Source organism: Syngnathus leptorhynchus, chromosome 2 (genome assembly GCF_054491065.1).
Source record: "Syngnathus leptorhynchus isolate UIUO chromosome 2, UIUO_Slep, whole genome shotgun sequence".
Lineage (NCBI taxonomy): Eukaryota > Metazoa > Chordata > Actinopteri > Syngnathiformes > Syngnathidae > Syngnathus > Syngnathus leptorhynchus.
In genome coordinates, this window is record NC_141196.1 from 451701 (window position 1) to 467903 (window position 16203).

At 52.4% G+C, this 16203-nt stretch overlaps 3 protein-coding genes across 10 annotated transcripts; 1 reads left to right on the plus strand and 2 right to left on the minus strand.

Annotated features, from left to right (window-relative positions):
• Positions 1 to 178: 178 nt before the first annotated feature.
• Positions 179 to 6515, minus strand: lrp10 (low density lipoprotein receptor-related protein 10). 6 transcript variants are annotated; one of them, XM_085905194.1, is made up of 10 exons: positions 5451 to 6514; positions 4889 to 5007; positions 4661 to 4693; positions 4266 to 4410; positions 3761 to 3954; positions 3174 to 3664; positions 2562 to 3001; positions 2133 to 2327; positions 1945 to 2074; positions 179 to 1707 (listed from the first exon to the last, which is right to left on the minus strand). In XM_085905194.1, the coding sequence occupies exons 2-10, from the start codon at positions 4926 to 4928 to the stop codon at positions 1138 to 1140; spliced, it is 2238 nt and encodes a 745-aa protein (XP_085761320.1). In that variant the 5' UTR covers positions 4929 to 5007; positions 5451 to 6514; the 3' UTR covers positions 179 to 1137. The 6 variants fall into 6 exon arrangements, with proteins under 6 accessions (XP_085761320.1, XP_085761319.1, XP_085761316.1 ...); XM_085905193.1 differs by having other exon boundaries at positions 5549 to 6513; XM_085905190.1 differs by having other exon boundaries at positions 4661 to 5082; positions 5549 to 6515.
• A 327-nt stretch (positions 6516 to 6842) lies between these two features.
• mmp14a (matrix metallopeptidase 14a (membrane-inserted)) lies at positions 6843 to 12904 on the plus strand. The gene is made up of 11 exons (XM_085905226.1): positions 6843 to 6971; positions 7052 to 7255; positions 9192 to 9340; positions 9404 to 9526; positions 9620 to 9927; positions 9997 to 10158; positions 10226 to 10368; positions 10450 to 10588; positions 11043 to 11193; positions 11258 to 11373; positions 11439 to 12904. The coding sequence occupies exons 2-11, from the start codon at positions 7178 to 7180 to the stop codon at positions 11756 to 11758; spliced, it is 1689 nt and encodes a 562-aa protein (XP_085761352.1). The 5' UTR covers positions 6843 to 6971; positions 7052 to 7177; the 3' UTR covers positions 11759 to 12904.
• A 587-nt stretch (positions 12905 to 13491) lies between these two features.
• On the minus strand, positions 13492 to 16164 carry mrpl52 (mitochondrial ribosomal protein L52). 3 transcript variants are annotated; one of them, XR_015065451.1, is made up of 6 exons: positions 15120 to 16164; positions 14654 to 14738; positions 14507 to 14574; positions 14353 to 14417; positions 14067 to 14287; positions 13492 to 13928 (listed from the first exon to the last, which is right to left on the minus strand). XR_015065451.1 is itself a non-coding variant. In XM_085905372.1 (5 exons), the coding sequence occupies exons 1-5, from the start codon at positions 15151 to 15153 to the stop codon at positions 14135 to 14137; spliced, it is 405 nt and encodes a 134-aa protein (XP_085761498.1). In that variant the 5' UTR covers positions 15154 to 16157; the 3' UTR covers positions 14028 to 14134. The 3 variants fall into 3 exon arrangements, 2 of the variants coding, with proteins under 2 accessions (XP_085761498.1, XP_085761500.1); XM_085905372.1 differs by lacking the exon at positions 13492 to 13928 and having other exon boundaries at positions 14028 to 14287; positions 15120 to 16157; XM_085905374.1 differs by lacking the exon at positions 13492 to 13928 and having other exon boundaries at positions 14028 to 14287; positions 14654 to 14723; positions 15120 to 16122.
• Between the last annotated feature and the right edge of the window lie 39 nt (positions 16165 to 16203).

Consider the following 16203-nt stretch of genomic DNA (forward strand, 5'->3'; position numbering starts at 1 on the left):
GGCCTCCCCCAAAACATCCAATATTAGCAGTTGACTGGAGTCTGAAGGCTCGCCAAGAAGCAACTCCTCTTCATCCATGAAGAGTTACTTCTTTTGGGGTGCCGGGCCGGTGTGAAATTCCACAAGAGCTGATTTGAATACAAAGCTCGTCGGGCGGGAACAAAACAAAGGCCCCCGATAAAAAGTGCATTTTTTTAATGGCAGCCACATTTTGGACTTCTATACAGTGAAATTGACCCTAAAGACATACATTCTCTGATGGATCTCAACACATTGCAAAGTTGAAAACCTCGGAGCTATTCCATCGGACAGAAAGCAACGAGAGCGCGAGCAATCTTTCCGACGGCGCCGGTCGAAATCCGTCCGTCTCTTTCACACGTTCTTCCAAAGCAGCCATTTCCATACACCCAACTTGGGAAGGGTTGAGGAAAAGTGCACTCAAAGCCGCATCCGAGGGTTATTGCCTGCGAGCCATCGTGAGTGCGTTTGGGGGAGCGGGGGGGTAATATTCCTCAAAAAGGCACTTAAATAGGGACACGTTTTCTCTCTCTCTCAAATACCCCAAGACGATCCATCTCCTAACATATCCCGCTGCCGAACGCTCAAACGTTATTCGGCAGGAGTCAAAAAGTGGCTCGGGAAGACGAGCTGAGCTGACGTGTTGGGAATGAAACGCGTCAGCCTCGCCGTTTTCGGTTCTCAACCCTTTTCCAGAGACTTTTGACAAGTTTGATGGCAAACGTTGGAAGGAGAGTTTGCGTTTTTTGACTGAAACATTTGCCACTCGGGTTCTCATTTGCCATGCCGGGCCCAGCAAACATTCCAAAATAAAAAGAACCAGACAATTGTGGGTGGCAGGGAGAGGGGTAGCTTAGCTTAGCTTAGCTTGTGCTTGTGCTTTAGCTACGATCAATGTCCATCCATCTCCAAAAACGGTCTGATAGTTGGAGCATGCACCCTGAGCGCACTTTCTTTGACGGTGGGCCGAATGGGGGGGAGGGGGAAAAAAAAAAAAGTGCCGAGGCTGGATAAAGGTTGGGAACACGCCCGAGAGTTGCTTTTCTAAATGGTCAAATACTTGATTTCAAAAGCAATTCGACGACAAGAGACAAAAAGGCACAGAGTGACGGAGGCCCTTCAAGTGAGCAAGGGCACGTCGTCGTCCGAGGCGGGGGCGGCGTCGTCGTCATCGCAAAGAGGAATGAGCAGCACGTCATCGTCGGGGGAGCCCGAGAGGGGCGCAGAGTTGCCGGACGGGGGCGAGGCTCTGAACAAAGACAGACTCAGGCCCAGGGTGTGCAAGATGGACGCCAGAGACGGGCCGCCGGCCGGGACGGCCACGGGGGGAGTTTGGGCCGCCTCGGCGGGCGGCGCGTACGGGGGCGGCGGTGGCGGGGAGGCGTGAGACGCCGGCGGAGCCCTGACAGACAGGCTGACTTTCTGAGGCGCGGGCCGCTGGACGCCCTCCGCCGAAGACGAGGAGGCGCCGGGAGCGGCGGGAGCGGGCTCCTGATCCGGAGGGGCGGCGTCGGCCTGCCGCTGGCCGCCCGTCTGGGAAGGTCTGGAGGGCTGCCTGGGGATCAGACCCCACCTTCTCATGCGACGGACCAGGCGGCGGACCACGCGAGGCCTGCGTCTCCGGTGCGGGGACGTGACGGCGTCCTGGCGAAGGAGCTGCAGGATTCCCCTCAGAGACAAGGTGGAGGTCTAAAACATCATCAGTGATTTGCAGTATAAGTCGGGCGAAAATAAAATGGGACTTTTTCTTTTTTTTTTAATAGTAATACAATGATGGTGAAAATGTCCTTCTTTGTCAACCTAACCAATTTTGTTTATTTTTTATCTTGCGCTTGACAAATACTACATGGATTTTGTTTTTTTTCCAAATGAACTCAAACTGATTCAAAGTTCTTTTTTGCCCCGACGACGAACCGCGTCTCTCACCTGATTGGGGTTTTCCGTGGGGAAGTCCTCCACCGGGGGGATAACTCCTTGCGCGATGAGCTGGCCGTAAGAAGGCGGGGCCTGCTGCTGGATCAGCTGCGCCTCGTGTCGGTTGATGGGCGCAAACATGCTGCGTGCGCAAGATGCGTTTAAATGCCGCAGTTTTGCCACGGGCGGGGGGGGCCTACCTGTACTCTCTGCTCCGCAGCGAGTAGAGCTTGCAGGTGCAGCCCATGGCGACGACCAGCAGCAGGCCGCAGACCAGGCTGCCCACCGTGGCGGCCGTGATGACCTTGCGCGGCAGGACCACGGTGCAGTTGAGCTCGTCCGTGCCGTCGTGGCAGTCCACCTGGCCGTCGCAGCGCCAGCTCTCAAATACGCACCTGCGGGGCGAGGCGACACGAGACGCCGAGGGTCAGCCGGCAAAAGCTACCAGTGCCTCTAAAACCACTAGGCAAGTGGGAAATGCTCGACACCTAAGTGACGGACGGCCAGCGTGTACATAGATTTGCACGGCCCTTGGATTTTAGCTCCATCCAAAGCTTTTCTTTAATAGCATTTGGAGGTTTGACAAGACAAAGGGCTTCTTTCGGGGTCTGGCCGGCCGGTCGGCTGACCTGTCGGTGTCGCAGTGGAAGGTTCCGGGCTGACACGCGGTGCAGTCCCTCTCGTCGCTGCCGTCGGCGCAGTACAGCTGGTAATTGCAGCGCTCGCTGGCGGGATAGCAGACGGGGCGGCCGGCAAAGCGCCCGGCAGCCGCCGCCCTCTGGCCTCCGGGCACCCCGCAAGCAAACTGCTGGCGGCCGCAGCCCCGGCAGCCCTCCTCGTCCCGGCCGCTCTCGGGGCAGTCCCACTTGCCGTCGCAGCGTTGCTCCTGCGTGAAGCAGCCTCCCGAGGCGCCGCCGCAGCGGCCCTCCCAGGGCGGGCAGTAGCCGCCCACGTGGAAGGTGGCGTTGAAGCCGCCGCCCTCCGAGCCGGCCGCCGTCTGGTAGGTCAGCGACAGCAGGCCGGTACGCGACTCCACTTGCAGCGACTTGTAGTTGGAGGCGCTGGTGATCTGTCGGTAGAGGCAAAAGTCAAGCCGGGCTCACAGCCAGCTGGCGTGCGTCACGGACTCAAAGCCACATTTGCTTTTTGCTCATTCCTGGTCAAATTGATATTCTCATCGTCAACGGGATAATGCTCATCGCAATCGCCGCGGCCGTGCGTTTGCTCTTTTTCACACTCACCATTTTAATGACGTCTCCTTCGCCTTGCACTCCGTTGTGGACCGTGAGCGTGTCGCCGCGCCCCAGCGCCAGCTGCTGCAGGTCCAGCTTCACGGGCCGGGAGTCATCCGGGTCCAGAGTCCAAACGCAGTGCAAAGGGGGGCCGCGGAGAGACGGAGGACAAAACGTCCCGTAGAAGGTCCGCAGAAGCCCCCCGCAGGGCCACGAGACGGGAGCTGCCGTCGCCGCCGGGGTCTCCTGCCTCTCCTTCAACAGGGCCAAGAGCTCCTCTGCCCTGTCGCCGCCGTGGCTCTTCGCCGACGGACTGGGATCCCGCCAATCTCCGGCGCCGTTCCTCTCGGGCGGGGTCCCCTCGGCCCCGCAGCCCTCCTCGTCGGCGCCGGCGCCTTCCCCCAGACACTCGGCTTGGTCGTTGCAACGCCACGAGAGGGGCAGGCAGCGGCCTCCCGGGCATTTAAAGGACGTCCGGGGGCACTGGCCGAAAGTCACATCTGAAAATACTTGGACATTTTAGTATCTGCCACGACGAAAAAGATTGGATTCCCCCTTTTGCACGTGGAGGCCAATCAAGAAAACAACAAAGGCACCTCTGGCGTAATTCAAGCGAAACGACGACACGGGATAGACTTGTGGCAGGAAGTGGTGCACCACGGTGATGTTTCCGCCCGGGAATTCGACGGGCGGTGGCAATTTGGAGCCACACAAAATGAGCGGCGTGCCGCCGCCGGACGATTTGATGGCCAGCCACTCATTTCTGCACCGAGCTGAAAACTGCGAGAAGCTAAAAGAAGGAAGGAAAAAAAAAAAAACCCCACACAGCGGTTGAGTCACAAAATTAGGGATAGTCAACTTTGATGTGTTTCTTATTTTCCGGACTATAAGTCACAGTTTTGTTTTTTAAGTTTAGCCTTGTTATATGTGAAATTATGAACACTTTATTACTTGACCATTAACAGATTACTTAACTCACTCCACATGTTAATTTCACATAATAATTGGATTGGCAATACAATAAGTCTGACGTCAGCAGCGCATCTAATTCCGGAGTAAGCGCAGTTGTTTAGATACGAAAAAAAGTTTGGAATATTTCACCTGAGGACGACCGGTTCTCCCACCGAACCCTTAATGGTCCAGCAGTCGTACGTGGCACCAAAATGGTAGGAGTACGTGTGGTAAGCAGAACTCCTGATCTCTCCTACGTCGCTATCCAACACTTGAGAGGAACGGCCACAGTGCTCTGTGGAGAGCAGGCCCATAAAGAAATTGACACATTTCACCCCAAAAAAACAAAGACAGGGAATTTAACATGGCAAAAGCTAATTTAGTTTGACTGTTTACAGATACAGAATTGTGATGTTCATTTATAATAATAACACGAAATACCTTGAAAAAGGGTGAGGAATATAGGCTCTAAATTCTCTCGACAAAGGTTTTTTTTTTTGCCTTGATTTCCTCTTTGTTACAATTGCACACGGCAATGTCCTTACCGTAAAAAAGCGCCACTTGTGTCCGGCTGCATGCTGTGGGCAGAAACATCAGGTTAACATCCGTCCGTCCGTCCGTCCATCCATCCGTCCATCCATCCGTCCATCCATCTGTCCGTCCATCCGTCCGTCCGTCCATCCATCCATCCATCCATCCATCCATCCATCCATCCATCCATCCATCCACCCACACACTGGGGCAGACACATTGAGTCATTAGCAGCTACCTACCCGTGAAGCAAAAAAGCAGGAGGCTACGGATGTGCACCATTATGCTGATAATGTGCAAAGACCGGAAGAAAAGTGTCACCAAAGTGTCATTTTGGAAAGATTGTTCTGGAAGACGCCACCTGTAGGGTAGAATTTGACGGAAGAAAAGTGTCACCAAAGTGTCATTTTGGAAAGATTGTTGTGGAAGACGCCACCTGTAGGGTAGACATTTGAAATGTTGACATTTGGTACAATTTCAGGCTATAAACTATTGCATTGATTCCAGAAAGCATTTGTAACTCCAAACAAAGCATAGGCCTGTGACATAAGGTGACAGGCGGAAAATAGTTTCCAAAGTGCTCCTTTCAAGCTTTGCTTCATAGCCATTCTTGGAACCCAGTAAAGTGTTCACCAGGTTGCGTGCAACTGGCTGGCACCACTTCGCACTCGGCTCGCTTAAGAAGTTCATTTGCCTCCCTCGCTGGTCTAAAATCGGCTTAGTTGGTGTCTAAAAGCAAAACGAGCTTTACTAGCCTTTAGCATGCGGTCGAGCTACATGCTAACGTCGCGCGTCCTTCCTTACTCGCATTTGACTGCCAATTACCGTCGAACATCTTGACATTGCGATTTGAATTGTCCAAGGAGAACAAAGTTGCTACTTAAACCCGGATAGAACGTTACCTTGTCTTTCGTTTCTTATTGATAAGTCCGGAGCTACTTCCGTATTTTTTTTATTTTTTTATTTTGGCAGGATGACGCACGAGGGGCGGGGTTTCTGTGGGTTTTTTTTTTTTTTTTTTAAACGCCACAAACAGGTAGCCTTTTTTATCGATAGATGTCACTGTTGCTCAATGCAAATTGCCGGTACAGTAGAAAAAAAATCGGAGATCAGTCAGAAATTCCATCCAAGTCGTGTCTGCGGTTGCTCATTCGGGCAAAAAGCACCGTGACTCCGCGCTGCTGGTCACACTGGATCAAAAATGAACACCAGGTACTTGCCTCCAATACTAGTTCACAGGGAAGGTGTAGTCACGAAAGAATTGTCTAGCCCCAGGAGCAGAAGATTCTAATCCCAGGAGCATGTACCGTTTGCAAGTGAAGGTTCTCGTCCAAAGAAATTGGCCTCACCCCGAGAGAAAGTTCTAGTCTGAGAGAAAGCCGTGGTCCAAGAGAGAGTTCTGGTTCCGAGATGATCCCAGATTCAGAGAATGTTCTAGTTTTGAGAGATTACTGGCCCAAGAGCATGTTCGTTCTAGTCCCCAGAGCCTCTTCTCGTCCCAAGAGATGTTTGAGAAGGTTTTGGTCACAAGAAGAGCTAGTAGTCATACATTATGTTCCTGAGAGAAGGCAAAGGCCCAAGAGAAGGCTCCACATACCTCTGGGAGGAAAATTCTTCTCCAAAGAGAAGGTTTTGGTCTCAAGTGAATGTTCTGCCTTGAGAGAGGATTCGAGTTCTAAGAAAGGTTTGTACAGTCAGAGAGCAAATGCTGGTCCAAAGAGAAGACTTTCATCAAGAGACAAGGCATTCATCCCCAAACCAATGTTCTAGTCCAAGAGAATGAATGGTCCAGTACCAAGTGAATATTCTCATCTGGGATAATATTCTTGTCCCCGCTTTCAATAAAAACACATTGATCAGATATTTGTTCTCATCCGAAGGTCGTCCTGAGCGTTTACAAGCAAGCACGTTGGGAAACTTTGCCACACCCAAGAAGGCGACGACAGCAAGCACATCGCGAATCGTTGCCACACCCAAGATGGCGTCGACGCACACCTCGAAGGTTGCCCTGAGCAAGCAGGTTGGGAAACTTTGCCACACGGCGCCGACAGCAAGCACATCGTAAAACTTTGCCACACCCAAGATGGCGTCGACATACAACTTGCTGCCCAAGGCGCTGTCTATGTGCGTATGCTATGCTCGGCACACAGCAGACGGGTAGGAGGGGGCGGCGCGGGGCGGCGCGCCGCGGGGCGGGGCGGGGCGGCGCGGGGGAGTTAAAAAGAAAAAAAAGAAAAAGAAAAAGAAAACACCACAGGCAGGCACATCTGGAGGAGGACCCAAAGGCTCCTCCATCACTCCGCTCTGACCACGTCCACACACTCTGTAAGAAAGTGAGGGGGGGGGGGAGAGAAGTTGACACACAACAGATGGGATGAGTTCATTTCTTTGTCTTTCACTCTCAGTTTGCATTTGACTCGGTCCGGTCCGGTCCGGCCCGGCGCTTGGCTTCAAGACTCGCACGGCTTGGTTTTACTTGGCTCATCGGGAAGACCTCGGAATTCGCGCCAGGCCAGTCGGAGAAGAAGAAAATGTTGCCGCTCTTGGTGGTCGCCTTGGCCTGCGCCATCCGCTGCTATTCCGTCACGGCAGATGTGTTGAAAGCAGAGGTAAGTGACGGACGGACAGACGGACGGACAGACGGACGGACGGACGGACGGACGGACGGACGGAAGGCCGCCCGCCCGCCTCGTCACTTTTTCTCGTCACTTTTCCACCAGTTGGAGAAATGGAGCCTGCCAGTGTGGCTGGCGGGGGGTGATTTTCCATGCGGAAAAAAGATGAATGCCTTGTGCCATCAAGTGATATTTTCTTCTTCTGCCATTTTCATTCTGCATTGTTAAGAAAGACAGCAGAGCACTCCATCGGTTTTCACCCGTGCTCGTAGAGATCGGCCGAGTTGACGGAAAGTTATCTGAAATCAGATCGGCTTGGCCATCCTGCTCTGACAAAGACAGTTTAGGATCGCTCATCTTTCAAATGCTTTGAGCTCAGCGTCTTTTCTCGACGTAGAAGCAAACACAGCAACGCCCTGCGAGGTTCACCACCAAAACTAGCTAGCAATTGTCGTCTCGATGTGGAGAAGGAGCGAGAGAGAAGGGAAGTGAATCATATTCTGACTCGGCCGTGCGGGATGCATGACTGACCGCGAAAAACACAGACAAAGACGTCGACGGCGCTGAGATGCGTTGCATCACCTGATGTCACATGGCCAAACCGCAACATTCCGAGAAACGACGAGGCACGCTTCCAAATCGGAAGCCACTTTTTGGGCTTTGACGAGGGCCGTGGGCAAAATCCATCGGAACGGCCTCAACCATTTTGCGTCCTTTTGAACTGAGTGGCTCCATTTCAAAATGTACTGTCCGTCCGTCCGTCCGTCCAAGAATGGTCAGACAGCGGGAATACATATCAAGACAAAGTGGCCCACAGTTGCTCAGTCGCTAATACTCGCCCGTCGGTCCGCCATCACCTCGGAAGAGCCGATTTTGACCGAGGAAGACGGAGAGAAGAGGCGGAGTCAAATCTATTAAAGTACAATAAGAGTATTTGTTCTTGGTTCCGTCTGCTAAAAGTGGGAAGCAGATCATCTGCATCTGGCTTCATCTTGACTCGACACGTTAGCATCAAAATCAGCTCCTGGCCAGAACGACCTGTCAAGGTGACAACCCCCAAACCAGACCCGATTGTAGTTTCGCCAGATACGGCAGCCCTGCTCTTAACTCTGCTTAATCAAGGAAAGACATTGGAGTAAAAATTCCGGAGTGGATTTTTTTTTTTTCCCCCACTGGCACAGACAGAGGAACAACTGACTCGCTCTCAAATTGAACTTGCTCGTTATTGGCTCGCCGTCAGAAACCTCGGATTCAAATCAAATAGCAGTAGCGGGTCCCCAAAAGATTCTCCCACCACATGCTTTAGCGTCTGCAGACACACTGCGCACTCTCAGGTAGGCGTGTGTGTGTGTAAGTGTGTGTGTTTACCTAAAGCAGCGGCGGCGGCGGCGGCCATGTTCAAGCCTCCATAAATAGAAGCTTTGATGGCGCCTGCTCCTTCAAAGAAGGAAACAGTGGCAGCAGTCAGGTCAGGTCAGGAAGCACTCAAATGTCATCCAGAGCACCACTTCCTGTCCAAAATTTGGATGGATCAGCAAGAGACACGTAGAGCGGGGACCCCCTGGCCACCAGAAACCATTCATTCGTTCATCTTCCCAAGCGCTTCTCCTCCTCACCAGGAGAGTAATGCAAACTCCGCACCGGAGTCGAACCCGGCGCCTCTAAACTGTGAGGCAGGCGTGCTAACGTCTGCGAGTTGCCAAAGTCCAGACAGACTCCAAGGTCACGCGCGGTGACTCATATTTTCTCCTCACTTTGGATTTGGCGCCGCCCTACCTGGCAAATGTTCGGCACCTCGCGCGGTCCAGCAGATGCGCTGGGAAATGTATCCATCTGAAAGCAGGCGTCTCCATCCGGAAGACTAACGGCGGAAGCGGAGCGATGGGCTTTTGTCAATGTTTCTTTTTTTCCCCCTTGTCTGACCGGAAAGGCGTGGCTTCAGCAATACGGCTACCTGCCCCCCGGCGACGTCCGAGCGCAGGCCCTGCGCTCGCCCCGCTCGGTGGAGACGGCCGTCGCGGCCATGCAGGGCTTCTACGGCTTGACCGTCACCGGCTCCATCGACACCGACACCTTAAGGTGAGTCTTGAGAAGTCGCCCGTGCAAATCCCAGACGCCACTTTTTGCTTTGACCGTCGCCAGGGCCATGAGCCGTCCGCGATGCGGAGTTCCGGATAAATTTGGGGCGGAGCTGAAGAGTAACCTGAGGAGAAAGCGCTACGCGGTGCAAGGATTGAAGTGGGACAAGTCGGAGGTGACTTTCAGGTCAGGACTGAGGCCGCCGCCGCCGCCGCCGCCGCGCTTCTCGGTCGTCCGCATCCGCTCTGACCAGGTCTGAATTCCTCTCTCTGCTCGCAGTATGGAAAATTACACGCCGAAAGTGGGCGAGCGCGCCACCTACGAGGCCATCCGGAAGGCCTTCAAAGTGTGGGAGGACGCCATCCCGCTCACTTTCAGGGAGATTCCGTACAGCCACATCCGGGGCAAGGTGGACAAATACGCCGACATCATGCTCTCCTTCTCGGAGGGCTTCCACGGCGACAGCACACCGTTTGACGGCGAAGGCGGCTTCCTGGCTCACGCCTACTTCCCCGGTCAGGGGATGGGCGGGGACACGCATTTTGACCTCGCCGAGCCCTGGACAACGGGGAACGTGGACCAGGGCGGTAAGCTAAAGGCCAAGGTCCTCTGGGACTGCTCTGGCCAGAAATCATCAGTGGTTTGTCTCCGCAAAGGGAACAACGTGTTCCTGGTGGCCGTCCATGAGCTAGGTCACGCTCTGGGTCTGGAGCACTCCAACAACCCCTCTGCCATCATGGCGCCCTTCTACCAGTGGATGGACACTGACAACTTCCAGCTTCCGGATGACGACCGCAGAGGCATCCAAGCCATTTATGGTACGTGACGGCGGCGGCAAAGGAATACAACCGATGATGAACCATTCTCCCTCCCTCCCTCCCGCAGGGACCGAGACAGGCGGTCCTCCTCCTCCGCCGCCTAGACCCACAAAGTCGTCCAACCCCAAGAGACCAGAACACGGTCCGGACATCTGCGAGGGACACTTTGACACCATCGCCATCCTCAGAGGCGAAAAGTTTGTCTTCAAGGTATTATCTGTCACCTCTCCCTCCGTGTGTGTGTGTGGAAAACCTTCCTGTGCGTCTCACGGCTATTGGGGAACTTTCCAGGACCAGTGGTTTTGGCGCGTGCGCAACAACAAGGTGCTTCCGGGCTACCCGATGCCCATCGTTCACTTCTGGAAAGGCCTGCCTTCCAACATCAACGCCGCGTACGAGCGGGACGATGGCAAATTTGTCTTCTTCAAGGGTAAGCTCTGCGGGCCGTGGATTTTGGACCTACGGCTGGGCTAGCAAGCCCAGTTATATCTCCAGGACCCGGGTTGCCTACCCGTAATGCGGTCACCAAGTCTGGTCCCGATCCGGCAACACACCTGATTCAAATCATCAGGATGCCTTTCTAGAACTTGCCGACGAATCAGGTGTGTTGTGGTAGGGCGCCTCCTAAAACAGGCAGGATAGCGGACCCTGACCCGTCGGTGAGCACTGCCGCCGCTAAAGTCGCACAATGGACCAAATTGGATTTTCGTCTGCAATGTGCTGTCCTTTACCGCCGGAGGTTTGACCTTTCGAAGACGGCCGCTTGCACGTGGTAGAATTCACCACCGTCAAGGCATCGCGAGAGTACCTTTCCGTATGGCGGTTGAGCCGGATGTCACCATGTTCCGCACCTGATATGACCCAGCGGTATCTTGACTCAACAGGTGACAGGTACTGGGTCTTCAGCGAGTCCGCAATGGATAAGGACTCTCCCAAGAGCCTCCGAGACATGGGGAGCGGTCTGCCGCAAGATAGAATGGACGCGGCGCTCTTCTACACCCCCACGGGCCAGACCTACTTCTTCAGGGGCACAAAGTGAGTTTGCCCGTCCATTTTTTTTCAGTCGTCCGATGCTCATTGACACGACGGCCGTCGGCAGGTACTACCGCTTCGACGAGAGGACTCGCACGGTGGACGGCGGCTACCCGAAACCGATCGGCACCTGGAGCGGCGCTCCGGACAACATCAAGGCGGCCATCATGAGCGAGGACGGCTGTGAGTAGCCTCAAAGTCAAAGCCGAGCGCCCGTCAAACGAGTGACCGAGTGGCCTTTCCCTCAGCGTACACGTACTTCTACAAAGCCAACAAGTATTGGAAGTTCAACAACCAGTACATGAAAGTGGAGTCGGGCTACCCCAAGTCTGCGCTGAGCCACTGGATGGGCTGCGAGGGCGAGGAGCCAAAGAAGGGTCGCGAAGAGGAAGTGATCATCCTGGAGGTGGACGAGGCCGGGGGCGGCGTCGGGCCGGCGGCCGTGGTGATCCCGCTCCTCCTCTTGGTCCTGGTGGTGGTCACTCTGGGGGCGCTGTTGTTCTTCAGGAAATACGGCACGCCCCGCCGCCTCCTCTACTGCCAGAGGTCACTTCTGGACAAGGTCTAGGCAGCGGCTAGCCACGGACTACCGCCGAGGGACCCGAACAGGAGCGAGTAAGGGCCAGGTGGAGGGAGGTGGAAAGCGGGAACGGCGCAAGCACTGACGAGACGGATGGACGCACGCTCGGTCCAAACGTTTGGGGGGTTTCCACGTAGAAACCAAAACCCGCTGTATTTCTATGCTATCTATTTACATAAAGAACATGCCTACAACCGGGAGGGATATAAAAACAAACAAACAAACAAACAAACAAACAATGACTTCCTAGATCTCTTGCTCATATTCCATTTTCTTTTTTTTTTCCGCCTTGAGATACACTACTCCCAAAAAGTTTGGGATTTGGAGTTGATGACTCTAAAATGCACAATAAGTGAAGTTGTTTCGACTCGACGCGTGGCAGGTTTCAAACAGACGTCGCGGCCGCTGAGCTTCGTTCCACTCGCAAACAAACAAATGCGTGGATCACTCGGCCGGCGGCTGGGAAGACAAGGCGGCGTTCCGCAAAGTCCAATTAGGCCCGCCTCTAAAGGTGCCTTTTCACTTGATCCTGACTTCTTTGGGAGTAGTGTTTGTTTTTTTCGTGGACGAGTTTGGCCGAACTGCTGTTTGATTGCAAGCCATCCAAATCCACGCCACAGTTGCCAAAGACATTGCAAATAACCACAAGGATGCATCTTTTCCACATTTTCCGTCGCTGGTTGTTTTTTTTTCTGTATCCGCAGAAGTTAAGGTGGGACGAGTCGGGTCGGGTCGGTCCGACAATTTGGTTCTCTTGGTCTCTGCACAGAGAGTGACGGGGATCAGCATACAACAATACGGTGCAATCGATATTAAGGGATTGTTTTTTTTCTTGTAAATGATTATTGTTTTTATTCCAAGTCTCGTCGTTGGCTATTTGGTTTGCATGTGTTCATTGTCAATTACGAGTCCTGCTGGACAGAGGCGCAGCGTGACAATGATCGAGCAAATAAGCAACAATCTGGCTTTGCTGATTGTTAGTGCAAACCTTTTTTTCCCCAGACATTAGCTCGTGATCATCCATACTATTTATGAACAGCTTCAAAGCAAAATCAAAAGTGAATTGGAGGACCTTTAATGACCATACTGATATTTATAATGATGAGTGTATCAATAAAAGCCAACGAGATTGTTGATATGCCTTTTTATCCTTTGGCATCTGCTCTCCTCGCTGAGGAAAATACTGATGAGTCGGACATTTCTGTGGGAGTGTTTTTTTGGTTTTTGTGCTGACACACTCTTTCTCAGTCTGGCGTCTGGGTGCCTTGGTGGGAAGTGACTACTTGCAATTCAACCTGAATTCTTTTTTTTTTTTTTTTGGTCGGGTGACCTACATAGTGGCTGGTACCCCGTGAGCTAGGTTTACCCACTCTGGAAAACATCTGCTAGAAAAAGAAACAAAAAAATGACGGCAACGCCTCCTAAGCGCTTTGACCCACATTGTATCTGGAAAGTATTCCAAAATGAATGAGGTCAAAGTTGAGCGCCGTGAATACTTCCAATTTCGTGTGAACGCACACTGTCACGTGCTTCCTGTGTTGTCCGCTCGCTCGCTCGCTCGCTCGCTCGCTCGCTCATCTGCCTTCAACCAAACACAAAAGCCAAACATCTGCTTCTCATTTCCTCAAAAGCAAAACAAGACGGGGGAAGGTGGGCGAGAGGGAGGGTGGGCGAAAGGGAGGGTGGGCTTCCCACTCCACTCGATAGGTCAGCAGCAGCGGCAGCATTTGTGGCGGGCTTACCTCTTTGGAGAAAGCAATTCCCATCGCATCCCATTCCATTGCACACCGCTGAGCTGACTTTGCATCTGGTGCAATGTGACGGGCAAAACGTGTTCACGATGCCACGAGAACTCACACCATCCATTGACCGTTTTCCTCAATGCTTTGACGATGCCGTGTACGGCCAAAAGTTGTCAGTCCATCAAGCCAGCGGCTGCGTTCATTGAACTCCTTCCAACGACGACACATTTCCGTGTTTTCTCATGCTTTTACTTTTCATCTTTTGATGACATCAAGCACACGAGTTCTATATCTCCACGTTCAACAACCGATGATGACCAAAAATGTGAAATGTTGGTATGAAATGATGGTGTGGATTTACATGCCCCCGCCCCGCAGGCCATATTTTGCACAGCGGCTGAAAGCCACCTACCTCCCTGAGCACAGAAAGAAAACCAAATGGCGGTTGAGCCTTTCGATTGACCTTCACTGGAGAAATACTGCCCTCCAGTGGATGACGCAAAAATTGGCCCAAACTGGGTCGAAGTGATTTATTCCATGAAAATACTACCTACCACACAACACTTGACTTTTGACATTGGGGGTGTTATTTAGCAGGCTCTCTCTCTCTCTCTCTCTCTTCCTAACTGTGAGCATCCTTCTTCTTGAGTAGCTTCCCTTTAGGCTTAAGCAGCAGAGACCTTTTGTGCTCCTCAATTCTTTGCGCTTCTTCTTTCCTTTCCCGCCACGACTCCATACCTCGATCCATCTCGGAATGGAGCGTCACGATGCGCCTCTGTGAAAGAGACATTGAATAAAGTCGGAAAATAATTCAACGATAACTGGGTTAATCGCGCTTACTGCCATTTCTTCCCTCTCTCCCCTTCTCCTCAACATGCCCTTCATGGGCGGCGCTGCCCTGCCATCTGCAAACCAATGGAATGACAATTAAAACCCCAGTGGACTTTATAGTCTGTGCCTGAATGAGTGAGACACATTGCATTCGGGTGACTACCTGCAAAAGACCAATCGGGTAGATCTGTTAGCGCTCCATATTCGCTGCCACTGCGTGCAAGTCCGTGTCTAAACAACAACAATATATCAACGAATTGCGGATTGGCACAATCTCAGTGTGACAGACACCATTTGAGTCCCAACTTACTCTTTCCTCCACTTTCCTCCCCCTTGAGCTCCCGGCGTCGTGCTGAACCACCGGCAGGAGTGTCTGAACGCTGCACACACACTCACAAAAAGTACAAACATATCATAAAAGTGCGGCGAATTTACGCTGAGACACAGTTAGCATTAGCTGCTGGACGCAGTAAGCATTAGCTGCTGGACGCAGTAAGCATTAGCTGCTGGACGCAGTTAGCATTAGCTGCTGGACGCAGTAAGCATTGGCTGCTGTACGCAGTTAGCATTAGCTGCCGGACGCAGTAAGCATTGGCTGCTGTACGCAGTTAGCATTAGCTGCCGGACGCAGTTAGCATTAGCTGCTAGACGCGTCGTGTTTGCTGGGGATTAAAAGGGAAAGCGAGCAGCTCAAATTGACTGTCATCACTGTCATGTTAAAACGAAACGCGACTCGAAAAACAAGGTATTTCAAAACACAATAATCCGTGTCTCACCGGAGGAACACACCATCCTTACGGGGGACGCCATCTTGCCTGCAGTTACTACAAATGACCGCTAGGACACAAAGGACGGGGCAATTAGGAGAAACGGCCGCCAGATGACGCTATAAACTCTCGTTGGGTTTTCTCTGCCTGAGCTCCAATGTAAACATTTGACGACTGTATTCAAAGCGTCTTTTGTCCGTCCAAACTTCACTCTTTCTCGATTTAAACCATCCAGCGTCAGAAATGGGCGAGTTTAAATTTCCAGAATCAAATCCAACATGAATGCATTTTGGTGGAGTTATTATTATGATTATAATATTATTATTATTATTATTCTATTTTCAATCACTCCTCATGACTTCGTCGATTCAAGAAATGTCGATTAAAGCACGCACTTTCGCCCTAAATCTGATGAAGATAGATGGATTCCACAAATGCAATGTCAGAATAAGCATTTTAGAACAATGGTGTTAGGTATTTTGCCACGAGTTGACGTCTCTGAATCCTCCTCAGAGCCTAGGCCTAATGTACTTTGTATTTGGTTTTAGTTGTGGGTGTTAGTGATTGTGTTGCCTGACTTTTGGCATAGTATTGATGATTTCTATTTTGGCGATGCGGTGGTGGTAGTGAGGGCATTTCGGACCGGTGGAGCCAAGAGAAACGCTTTTGTTTGAATAATGACCAAATATAAGCACCGTCGGCAATATATTGAATGAGCAAAAGGTATTTTTGGAAGGGAGGAAGGGTCGTGTTGAAAACGTGTGCAAAGTCTTGTTTCGAACGACTGCGACACTTAAGCCCAGAAGAATTCCTCTGTTAGCTTTTCAGACAAGTTGCCACTCGCAAGCCGGGGCGAGAGTGCTCGGGAAAGGCCGACGGCGGCAACGGCGGCAACGGCGGCAGCGGCGGCGGCGGCAGCGGCGGCGGGGGGGACTCCGCGGGTGAAGGGCTCCGCGTCTCTCTCCCGAAGCCGCCTCACTCCGACCGTGTGCCTCCGCACATTCCTCAGGCTGCTGGTACAATCAAATAGTGCCGTCCAAAGAAAGCGCGGGCGGACTCGGTTTTTTGAAGCACTTCTCCGCGTGAAATCAAG

Bases quoted from the DNA above. Each gene is read 5' to 3' on its own strand.
- mmp14a (XM_085905226.1), top strand. From the start codon at position 7,178: ATGTTGCCGCTCTTGGTGGTCGCCTTGGCCTGCGCCATCCGCTGCTAT. The intron at 10,159-10,225 runs GTACGTGACGGC...TCCCTCCCGCAG, and splicing joins AGGCATCCAAGCCATTTATG to GGACCGAGACAGGCGGTCCT. The intron at 10,589-11,042 runs GTAAGCTCTGCG...TTGACTCAACAG, and splicing joins CAAATTTGTCTTCTTCAAGG to GTGACAGGTACTGGGTCTTC.
- lrp10 (XM_085905190.1), bottom strand. From the start codon at position 4,874: ATGACTCAATGTGTCTGCCCCAGTGTGTGGGTGGATGGATGGATGGAT. The intron at 3,002-3,173 runs GTGAGTGTGAAA...CTCTACCGACAG, and splicing joins AAGGAGACGTCATTAAAATG to ATCACCAGCGCCTCCAACTA. The intron at 2,075-2,132 runs GTAGGCCCCCCC...TTGCGCACGCAG, and splicing joins CTGCGGAGCAGAGAGTACAG to CATGTTTGCGCCCATCAACC.
- mrpl52 (XM_085905372.1), bottom strand. From the start codon at position 15,153: ATGGCGTCCCCCGTAAGGATGGTGTGTTCCTCCG. The intron at 14,575-14,653 runs GTAAGTTGGGAC...GTTGTTGTTTAG, and splicing joins GGAGGAAAGTGGAGGAAAGA to ACACGGACTTGCACGCAGTG. The intron at 14,288-14,352 runs GTAAGCGCGATT...TCTCTTTCACAG, and splicing joins GAGAGAGGGAAGAAATGGCA to AGGCGCATCGTGACGCTCCA.